This window comes from Aquarana catesbeiana, linkage group LG08, assembly GCF_042186555.1.
Source record: "Aquarana catesbeiana isolate 2022-GZ linkage group LG08, ASM4218655v1, whole genome shotgun sequence".
Taxonomy (NCBI): Eukaryota; Metazoa; Chordata; class Amphibia; order Anura; family Ranidae; genus Aquarana; species Aquarana catesbeiana.
In genome coordinates, this window is record NC_133331.1 from 5,985,243 (window position 1) to 5,997,216 (window position 11,974).

Here is an 11,974-nt window from a genome sequence, read left to right on the forward strand (position 1 = left end):
AAGGTAAATCGATCTCGTCCTCTTCCTCAACAGTAATTCCTTCTTTCTCACGTATAATGTTATGGAGGACACAACATGCTTGTATAGCTAGTTGGGCATTCTCCAGGCTCAGTTGAATTGTTGTATGGAATATGCGCCACTTGCTTGCCAAAATGCCAAAGGTGCATTCAATAAGGCGCCTTGCACGACTCAACCGATAGTTAAAAATTTTTTTGGGGGGAGTTAGATTGTGCCTGGCATAAGGCCTTAGGAGATGCCTAGAAAGTGCAAATGCCTCATCAGCTACAAGCACGTGTGGCATATCTGGCCCGACAGTTCCTGGAAGAGGTTTGTCTGACGGCAAATGAAAGTGGCCCTCAAGTAGTCTTCTCCCCATTGATGATGCTGTAAACACTCTTGAGTCTGCAGTACGTCCATACGCCCCAATATCTACAGCTACAAACTTATAATTACTGTCACAGATTGCCATAAAGCACAAGGGAGAAGTATTTCTTATAGTTAAAATATTGTGAGCCAGATCCAGGTGGCATCTGAATTCGGATGTGTTTCCCATCCAGGGCTCCAACACAATTAGGGAATTGGGTCTTCTTCCAAAACCCATTTGCTATTTCCTGCCACGTATGTATCTGGAACAGGCATTGCAGTACACCGAAGCTCCTCCCATATTGCTTGACAGGTGTTGTGCACAATTCCAGAAATTGTAGAGGTTCCCACCAAAAAGTAGTGGTTTAGGGACGTATAGGATAGTCCAGATGCCAGAAACCTAGGAAGAGTAGAACAAATGATGAAAGGAATCCTACATTATGCTGGACATAATCAAGCAGAAAGGCTGGTTGGCTTACCTCAGGGCAGAGGCGGCTCTAGGCTTTGTGAGGCCTTAGGCAAAACTTACACATGAGGCCCCACGGACTGGGACGCTCCGTGATGAGGCCGCTATTCCTCAGGCTGTGGGCAGTATCTGATTTGTCCGTCAGCTCCTAAGCCACAGAGTCCCAGTGGGGGTAGGCGGAGCCGCCGGCGTCAACTTCAGTGATTGAGAACAGGCAAATTAGGCGGCCGTGAGGCCCCTGTGAGTGCGAGGCCTTAGGCGACCGCCTAATTTGCCTAATTAGAGAGCCGCCTCTGCCTCAGGGTAAGTAGAAGTCGCTCCTCTGGTGGCACACAACATCTCATATCCGTGTTCATCCTTTCCAAACGGGGATGCAACTTTTCTAATAAAAAATCAAACGTTGGTACAGACATTGGCGTAAAATTAAAAAAATTTTGTGGGAAACGTCGCATGTCTGCATACTGCAGAGCAAAAAACCCTTCAGTGGCCCTCTTGAGCAGCATGGGATGTGTCCAGTACCTGCGTCTTGCAGAAATCTTCCTGGTCATGCTTTTCTTTCTCCTCCAATAAGATAGCATGACAAATAATGTCACATGCTCCAAAAATCTGACAAAATCCATTGCTGTAAATAAGCACGTACACTACAGCAAGGAATCAGGAAACACAAAGCAAGCTGAAACCACAAAGCAGCATGGGAAGCACAATGCACGCTGGGGAATACAAAGAATCATGGGAAAATTCCCATAATTCATGAAAAAATGATAAAAGACAGTTCTGAACAAAAAAAAAAAAAAAAACGGATGAAAAACGGACATAAACGGATGAAAAACGGACATAAACGGGTATAAAGCGGATGCAAAAAGGATGATAACGGAAGGAAAACGGATGACAACGGATGAAAAACGGATAACAACGGATGAAAAACGGATGACAACGGACGACAACGGAAGGAAAACGGATGGAAAACGGATGACAACGGATGGAAAACGGAAGTGAAAATGGATGAAAACTGATGTTTACTGACAACAAAATACGTGACTGAACTGAACTAATGAACGGTCCGCACGTGTGAAAGGGGCCTTAACGTGTTACAGAATTATCCTTCTTTCAAGGGAAAGGGTTTTTCCCCCTTGTAAGAGGTGCTATGCGTGTAAAAATACCCAACAAAATGGCCAAAAATGCCAGAAAATTCACATCAACCAGCACCAAAAAAGAATTTGACATCAAGGACTTTATATCATGTAGGACTGAAGGTGTAGTCTATGTCTTGCAATGTTCTTGTTCATTGCAATATATTGGCAGAACAAAAAGGCCTATGTGGAAAAGAATAAGGGAACATATCCAAAACATAAAAAAAGCTTTCCCGAAGCATAGTCTCTCTAAACATTTTGCCACGCACCACAATAGAGACCCCACAGAATTAAAATTTTGGGCAATACAGAGATACAAACCCCACTGGAGAGGTTCAAATAAGATCAGAGAACTGAGTCAAGCCGAATCAAAATGGATATATGAGATGGGTACTCTTGCGCCAAAAGGCCTCAATATTGAATTTGATATTAATTGTTTTATATCAGACTACTAAATATAGCACTATGGATATATATTTTAAGCTTAATTTTAATATTTTTATATTTTTTATATATTTTATTTTTATTGGTGTTAAATACTACTGTACCGTATCGGGCTCTTAAACAATATTATATTAATAAATTAATAATACTGAAAATTTCTCTGTGTAATACTATTATCATTTATACAGCCCTGGGATATTTAGTTTAAATCACAATTTATTCTTATATATTTTTATTTTTTATATTTTTTATATTTTTTTTAAATTGTTTTATTTATCTTTAAAGTCATGGGAGTGTTTATCAGCACATTATAAACTATCAAGATCCAGCATAAAGTCACACTTGCCTAATTAGTCATGCAGCGGGATCAAAACATAGAGATTAACACATAGCTGATAACATTAGTTAATGATATGAATGTATTGTCAATGGTGTGCTGTACCGATATGCGCCACTGGAGGGAGCCCATTATTATATAGATACAATGATTTACTATATTAAGGATTTTATTCTGTGATCTTTTTTAGTTGTACAAATTTATATTTAGTTTTATGTAGTTATTATGATTTGTTTTGATGCAACCAATAAATATTGTTTTTAAAGTATAATACATATATACAAATACAGCAGTAAGCAGCGTGATGATCCAATGATCACAGCACCGTCACCATAGGAACCGAAATGCCCAAATACGGAGACGCTGGCATCTCATGCTTAGCCTTGAGAAAGTCACGTGTCAGTGATGCAACGCGTGGGAGGAGCCTAGGACACAGTCTGCTGAATACATTGTATCAAGCAGCAACAGCTTGCATAGCAAGCCTTGTCCTTACAAGCCAGCTGAGATCTGCCTATCTGCTTATCTGCATGCCTAAAACAAGTCAGGCACACCTGAGTGTATCACTGTGCTGTTTTGCCTATGAACTTTTATTGTAACAATATTGCGCAATGTTTTCTCTCTTTGTTTATTTTACATAAAACCACTTGATACTGAGAAAATTACCATTCATTGTGGCTGTGGAAGAAATAGCTCAGAGGGTGAACATATAAGTACTGCAGGAATCCAGATATCCCAGATTACTGAGGATTGAACTGTCGCTTGTTACTTATCCTATCTCATGAATTTAATCATCTATATTTAATCAGATTCTATTGGCACTATTTATCTATTTATACTCATCAATTGTATATATATTGCACCTTTATAAGTATATCATTTATTTATTTTTTATTACTGAGGATTCAACACTTATCACAGGGAATATAGTTAATTTATTTATTTATTGGCACTAATTTGGATTGATTACTATTTGCAAACGCATTTTTAGTATATCTATATACAATTGTTGCTTAGTTTACTTTGGAGATATCGCACCACTTCCAGTGGATTTGTATAACTGGAGGAACACAGTTTTTAAATGGAAAAAAACAAATATAAAAGCTGCGCTCAAAGGATGATGAGAAATTTGTATTAGTTGTGAAACCAAAGCAGCCAGCACCAAGATCTAGTCTCCAAACCTCACAGTAAAAATTATACAAAAAGGATGCGGTGCTAAAAAATGAAAATTGATATACAAAATAAATATCTCTACAATATTACATATAAGAGTGAACACAAATATCCAGAAAAGTAAATAAATACCAAATGTGAAAAAAATATTAATAGATATGTAAAAGGTGAAGTCACCCCAAAAAATAAAGTCCACAAACTAAGTAAAAAGTCAGTGATTGAAGAGAGAAGTGCCAAAAAGAAAGATAAAAATGCAGATGGGGAAGTCTTCTATATCTCTTCACACCCAGGGTGGAATATCAAATGCGCTTACCAGATCCTGGTGAAAGCTATTACGGCAGTCAAAAACAGCACAGGGAATTGGGTCTCCCCACAACCTTGACGTAAGGTACCCGTAAGCAGCAGATGGTTCTTAAGGATAAAAAACAAGAAGACAACCCATAGCGTAATATGTCCGAACAGTCAGTTTATTAAAAAAGAATTGCACTTACAGGAACTTGGTGAAAAACCAGCATAATCCCATGGTATAAACGAACATCGGCGTCTCCGTCTGTTGCCTCTGCTTCCTAGGTTCGTGTAAAGCCCGACACGAGAACGGATGTGGTGACGTCGTAGGCTCCTCCCTACGCGTTTCGTCACGGTAGGACGTCGTCTGGGGATTGGCCAGGTCTTTTTTAATAAACTGACTGTTCGGACATATTATGCTATGGATTGTTTTCTTGTTTTTTATCCTTGAGAACCATCTGCTGCTTACGGATACCTTACGTCAAGGTTGTGGGAAGACCCAATTCCCTGTGCTGTTTTTGACTGCCGTAATAGCAGTCACCAGGATCTGGTAAGCGCATTTGATATTCCACCCTGGGTGTGAAGAGATATAGAAGACTTCCCCATCTGCATTTTTATCTTTCTTTTTGGCACTTCTCTCTTCAATCACTGACTTTTTACTTAGTTTGTGGACTTTATTTTTTGGGGTGACTTCACCTTTTACATATCTATTAATATTTTTTTCACATTTGGTATTTATTTACTTTTCTGGATATTTGTGTTCACTCTTATATGTAATATTGTAGAGATATTTATTTTGTATATCAATTTTAATTTTTTAGCGCCGCATCCTTTTTATACAGTTTTTAAATATTTGCGATTTTTTCATATATTTGCGATTTTATATATATGCGATTTTTTAGCGATTTGGTAGCAAATTTTTTTTCACATTGGTTTTTTAGCACACAAAAAATTCTTTTCTCACATTGATTGAACTTTGTATCAGAGCGCATCAATCTATGTTATATGTAAAAAAATAGTGGTAGTTTCCAATTCTTTATGTCACAATATTACCGCATAGGTCTAGGAAACACTTAATTTCACTAAAGTGAATCTTAGGGCAAACAGAAAGCAATAAACAACCTAAATCTTTGGTAAAACATAAAACACGAGGTTGCACCAAGTAAATAGATACCCAACATGTCAAACCTTAAATTTGTGTGCGCCCGTGAAATGGCGACATAGTTCAGTACCCGATATTTTCTATAAGCAACAATTCAAAAGCCCCCTTATAGGTCATCAGTTTAGTGTTACGGAGAAGGTCTGGTGCTGGAATTATTGCTCTCCCTCCGGCATACGTGGTGATATGTAATGTGTATTGCAGTCAACGTTTTCACATGTAGGTGCCCTCGACGCAAGCGTTTGAGTTCACATGGACATATATTTGGTGGTGGGGGGCCTCAAACATTTTTTTTTGGTGGGGTGGGAATTTGTACTTGAGTGTAACTTTATTTTTATGCAAAAGAAAAACTTTTTTTTTCTGCTTACATTTTTTTCCCCATCACATAAGGGACAAAAATTCCCCCGGGTGATGATTTTTAGGTGACAGGTTCTCTTCAATGAGACATCCAAGGTCTAAAAGACCCCCCCAATGTCTCCACTGGTCTCCACTGAATATAATTCAATACGCATCGCACTGCAATACATCCCGTCCCGGCTATGCTAGCTGGTGGGGGGGGTGACAGGCTGACCCGGAAGTGTCATACACGTCGCTTTCCGGGCCACAGCAAGAAGGGGAGGAGAGCGGACGTGTGTCCCTCCCTCCCCCCCACCCGCTGTGTCGGTCGCGGGTCTGCTGATGGGCAAGTGGAGCCTGAGCCTACTACTAAGCAGGGGGCAGGGGATCTTCTGAGCAAGAGTCCTAATAGGCTGGGGTTGTGCTGAATGGGGGTATTACTGAGCCACGGGTTCTACTGGGCCCCATTAACACAAATAGAAAACCAACACACACAGGGCATTTGCCAAGCTTCATCAAAGCTTCAAAAAAGCATCACCAAAGCATCAAAAAACAAAAAGCATTCTAGAAGATCTACAAAGCAAAACATCAAATGCATCCTCACTGAGCCCATCAAATGCAGTCACTGTGCCATCAATTGGAGCCACTGTGCCCCATCATATGCAGCCACTGTGCCCCATCAAATGCAGCCACTGTGCCCCATCATATGCAGCCACTGTGCCCCATCATATGCAGCCACTTTTGCCCATTTTGCCCATCATATGCAAACACTTGTGCCCCATCCAATGCAGCCACTTGTGCCCATCATATGCTGCCACTGTGCCCATCAAATGCAGCCACTTGTGTTCCATCAAATGCAGCCACTTGTGCCCATCATATGCAGCTACTTATGCCCCATCATATGCAGCAATTTGTGCCCATCAAATGCAGCCACTGTGCCCATCAAATGCAGCCACTTTTGCCCATCATATGCAAACACTTGGGCACAAGTGGCTACATTGGATGGGGCACATCATATGCAGCCACTTGTGCCCATCATATGCAGCCACTTGTGCCACCAATAAATGCATTTGCAGCTACTTGTGCCCCATCATATGCAGCCATTTGTGCCCATCAAATGCCGCCAATTGTGCCCCCCGCCCGCCCGCTGTCTGCCCGGCACTTACTACATCTTGGTGGCGGGTCAGGCATCGGGTGACGGCGGCGAGCTGTAGGACAGCTCCTGTGTCCTCCATGCCTCTCTTCTCGTTCTGCTAGGCGTCCGATTGGGGCACCTGTGCCTTCAACCAATCAGGTGACAAGTATCAGACCCATGATACCTGATTGGCGGAGAGGCGGTTCAGTGTTAGAAAAGCAAATATTCATTTGCTTTTCTAACACATCTGGGTGGACTGCGAGCGCAATGCTCTGCTCCACAAGTCCACCTTTTTTGAAGCCTATCGAAGCCTATGGCTCTAATCAGGTGCTTCAACCCCCCCCCCTCTGCAATTCAGGTGCCAGAAAGGGGCCGGACTCTTGAATAGGGGGTGGTAGCGGCGACCATGGATGAATCTATCCATTATTCATAGAGGGGGGTGGCGTGACAGAGGGGGCGGCGCCCGTGCGCCCTTAATGGATGCATCGCCACTGGACAAAAATCCCTTTTTCATACTTCAGTAAATTGGCCCTGAAGTTTTTTTTTTTCTTTAAAGAGGTGTGAATATATTTTTTGTCAACCAAATTCTCCCGAGAGAGGAGAGATCTTGGTAACAGCAGATGGAAAGCTTCAGTTGCACTCATTGCAAATAGCACAACCAAGTATTTACCATCAGAGGACAATTACTTTTCTACCCCTATGGCTTTCAATTACCCTCCTATGACACGGGAATTACAGATCATATACCAGCAAGACAGACAGAAGAGTGCCAAGTACATTTTCACTGCATGTTAAAAGATCTCTGGGCATGGCTATTTCTTTTTTGCAGACCCATTTCGTTTGTTGGGTTTAGTCTAGTTGAGGGACATCTGTTTACCTGCCTTGTTCTGGTTTTACAAAGAATTCTACAGGAAGGAAGTTATGTAAGGTAAGTATAAAACATAACATATTTTGTAACTGTCAGTTAAAGTGGTGTTCCGGCCGAAATTATACTTTTTAAATAAAAATACCCCTATAATACACAAGCTTAATGTATTCTAGTAAAGTTAGTCTGTAAACTAAGGTCTGTTTTGTTAGTTTATAGCAGTAGTTTGTTATTTTATAAACTTACAGCAGGCCGTGGCCATCTTAAGTGTGGGCATCTGAAGCCAGACTGTATTTCTTCCTGGATCTCATCCTTGCAGATCTCACACATGCACAGTGCAGCACAAGCAGTGTAATAGGTTTCAGGTCAGGTTTCCATTGCAACGGCAGTGTCAGAGGAAGTTGCCGCCCCTTCCCAGGAGGCATTGCAAACAGGAAATGATGCGATGGGCCGCGGCCAGGGAGGAGGAAGTGAAAAATGAATACAGCAGATATACAGTAAGTGCTGAGAAAAAAAATAAAAAAATATCCAATTCGTTTACAGTGCGCAGTTTAGTGAGGGATGCTGAAGAGTTGTAAAAGTGGGTGGAACTTCACTTTAACCTGAAATATTCCAAGGTGGTGGAGAGGTGAAGAAGAGGGAGAGGAGGACAGAGAAGAGAAAGAAGAGGTGGAGAGAAAGGAAAAGAGATGAATGGAAGATGGTGAGAGAAAAAGAATGAGAAAGAGAGAAAGGAGAACAAAGAGAGGTGAAGAAAAGGGAGAGGAGGACAGAGAGGTTAAAAGAGAGAGAAAGGAAAAGAGATGAATGGGAGATGGTGAGAGTGAGAAAAGTAGAAGAATGAGAGAGAGAGAGAGAGAGAGAGAGAGAGAGAAAACAATGAGAAGTGAAGAAGAGGGAGAGGAGAACAGAAAGGTGAAAGAAGAAAGAGGTGGAAAGGAATGAAAAAAGATGAATGGGAGAAGGAGTGAGAGGAGAACAACAATAAGAGGTGAGGAAGGGGGAGAGGAGGACAGAGAGGTGAAAAGAGAGAGAAAGGAAAAGGGATGAATGGGAGATGGTGAGAGAGAGAAAGAAGGAGAATGATGAGAGGTGAAGAAGAGGGAGAGGAGGACAGAATGGTGAAAAAAGAAAGTAGAAGAGGTGGAAAGAAATGAAAAGAGATGAACGGGAGATGGTGAGAGTGAGAGAAGAAAAATGAGAAAGAGAAAGAAGAACAATAAGAGGTGACGAAGAGGAAGATGAGGACAGAATGGCGAAAAGAGAGAGAAAGGAAAGAGATGCATGAGAGATGGTGAGAGTGAGAGAAGGAGAACAATGAGAGGTGAAGAAGAGGGAGAGGAGTTTAGAGAGGTGGAACAAGAAAGAAGATGTGGAGAGATAGGAAAAGAGATGAATGGGAGATGGTGAAAAAAAAATGAATGAAAAAGAGAGAAAGGAGAAAAATGATAGATGAAAAAAGAGAGAAAGGAAAAGAGATGAATGGGAGATGGAGTTAGAAGAATGAGATATAGAGAGAGAGAGAAAGAAGAAGAACAATGAGAAGTGAAGAAGAGGTAGAGGATGACTGAGATTTAAAATGAAAAAGGCAAAGGGATGAATGGGAGATGGTGAGAGTGAGAGAAGAAAAATGAGAGAGAGAACAATGAGAAGTGAAGAATAGGAAGAGGAGAACAGAAAAGTGAAAGAAGAAAGGTGGAAAGAAATTAAAAAAGATGAATGGGAGATGAGTGAGTCAGAGGAGAAGAATGAGAGAGACAGGAGAACAAAAAGAGGTGAAAAGGAGGGAGAGGAGGACAGCATGGTGAAAAGAGAGAGAAAGGAAAAGAGATAAATGGGAGATGGGAGAAAAAAAAAGGAAAAAAAAAGAAAAAGAAGAAAGAAAAAGAAGAAAGAAGAAAGAAAAAAGAAAGAAGAAAGAAGAAAGAAGAAAGAAGGAAGAAGGAAGAAGAAGACAGAGAGGTGAAGCAGGAAAGAAGAGTTGGAGAGAAAGAAAAAGATTAATGGGAGATGGTGAAAGCAACAGAACAATGAGAGGTGAGGAAGAGGAGGACAGAGAGGTGAAAAGAGAGAAGGAAGAGGTGCAGAGAAAGGAAGAGAGAGGAATGGGAGATGGTGAAAGTGGGAGAAGAATGAGAGAAAGAGAGAAAAAAAATGGAGAACAATGACATTTGAAGTGAGGTAAGGGAAGAATGAGAGAGAGAGAGAAGAAGAAAGAGAGGTGAAGAAGAGGGAGCGGAGGACAGAAATGAGTAAGAAGAAGAAAGAGGTGGAGAGAAATGAATGGGAGATGGTGAGAACGTGAGAAGAAAAGCGAGAAAGAGAAGAATAAAGAGTGCTAAACAGAAAAAAGGTGTCCAGAGAGAGAGAGAGAGAGAGATGGAAAGACAGGAGGACAGAATAGAAGAGATAGAAATGAATAGAGAGGTAGTGAGGTGGACACAAAGAGAAAGGGGTATAGAGGTGAGGTGTAGAAAGATAAAAATGAGGGATGGAGGGAAAACATGGCGGGCAGGCAGAGGGAGAAATGGGGAAATGAAAAGAGAGAGAAAGAAGAAGAAAAGGAGAATGACCCCGGGGTGGAAGAGAGAGGTGGGGAGAACCTTGCCCCACAGCTTTCTCCTTTTATAGATCTCCTTTGTGTCTTGCAATCTTCTATCATACGGATGGGAACACATTCTTCCTTTCAAGAAGAGGAGATACTGATCACACACATCCAATAATTCTCAATGTCTTCTTTACAGGGGATAAAGATGTCAAACGTCAGCGACTTGACAGACACAACCAGCTCTGTGAGCTATGAGAAAGTCTTCACCTCCCTGGTTCTACTCTTCATTTTCCTGGTGGGGGTCCCCGGCAACGCTCTGGTGCTTTGGGTCACCGGAGTAAAGATGAAACACAGAGTCAGCACCGTTTGGTTTTGGAACCTTGCTCTGGCCGATATCATCTGTTGCTCATTAGCCCCACTTGTCATAATTCACCTCTTTTCTTCTGAATGGCCATATGGTAGCGCTTTGTGCCAGATTCTACCCTTCATCATCATCCTCAATATGCTCTCTAGCGTCTTCACCCTGGTGGCCATCAGTATTGACCGATGCATCATGGTGGTCTGGCCTGTGTGGGCCCAAAATCAACGCCCTTTAAGGAGAGCATGGAACATCTGCCTCGTTATTTGGATTTTGGCAGCTGCGATGGGTCTACCCTCTGCCCTCTACCGAAAACTGGACACAGTCAAGAACAATACTCGATGTGTCTTCATAGAAGAGTATAGAATACCTATTGTTGTTACTCGAATGGTTTTTGGATTTCTGATTCCTCTCCTAATCATTTTGTGTTGTTACATCCGTCTGTCTTTTAAAGCACAAAACGTTCGGTTTTTAAAGGCGGGCAGAAAAACCACCAGGGTGTCCCTTGCCATAATAATGGCGTTCTTCATCACCTGGGCTCCATTCCATATATTTGCAACCCTTCTCCTGTATACTCAGGATAAAGTTGTGGTTGCTCTGGATGATCCTGCGCAGTCTATGGCCTATTTTAATAGTTGTATCAACCCGATACTGTACGCCTTCATGGGGAGAGATATGAAGAACAAGGTGCGAAGGCCTCTTCGTGAGCTCATTGAAAATGCCTTCAATCAAAGCTGAACTGCAGATGTCCCTTCAGTGTGGCACACTAGCACAGACTCCTTTTCTGTATTGAAAATGCTTTGTCACGTTTCACTGCACACTGTGAGCTTCTCATAGTGTTTATTAGAAGCTGCAGCAAGTCAGATAGAGCCCCGCCCTCATTTCCTGGCTGGAGGACCTCCAGCATCATCTAAAGCCGGCCATGCATGGATCCAAATTCAGTTGCTGGACCGGCCACCATTTGATTCATGTATGGGCAGGCTGGTTGTACTCGAGCTATCATTTTTGACAGTTGATTGGCTCTGTTTTTTTTTTTTTTTTTTGTATATATATATCAATCATATTATATTATATATTTTTTTACTTTTTGCAATAATAAATATAATAACTTTTTTGTATAATAAACATCCTCAAAAATGTTTTTAAAAAACAAATTTCTTCATCAGTTTCGGCCGATATATATTCTCCTACATATTTTTGGTTAAAAAAAAAATTAAAAAATCGCAATAAGCATGTATTGATTGGTTTGTGCAAACGTTATTGCGTCTACAAACTATGGGAAAGATTTATGGCATTTTTAATTTTTTTTTTAACTAGTAATGGCGGCGAGCTGCGCTTTTTTTTAGCGGTACTGTGACATTGCGGTGGACACATCAGA

General features: G+C 41.3%; 1 protein-coding gene across 1 annotated transcript; it reads left to right on the forward strand.

Moving 5' to 3' along the window:
• Positions 1 to 10,365: 10,365 nt before the first annotated feature.
• LOC141105207 (C3a anaphylatoxin chemotactic receptor-like) lies at positions 10,366 to 11,633 on the forward strand. Its single transcript, XM_073595096.1, has one exon. The coding sequence runs from the start codon at positions 10,420 to 10,422 to the stop codon at positions 11,332 to 11,334; it is 915 nt and encodes a 304-aa protein (XP_073451197.1). The 5' UTR covers positions 10,366 to 10,419; the 3' UTR covers positions 11,335 to 11,633.
• Positions 11,634 to 11,974: the final 341 nt, after the last annotated feature.

Bases quoted from the DNA above. Each gene is read 5' to 3' on its own strand.
- LOC141105207 (XM_073595096.1), top strand. From the start codon at position 10,420: ATGTCTTCTTTACAGGGGATAAAGATGTCAAACGTCAGCGACTTGACA.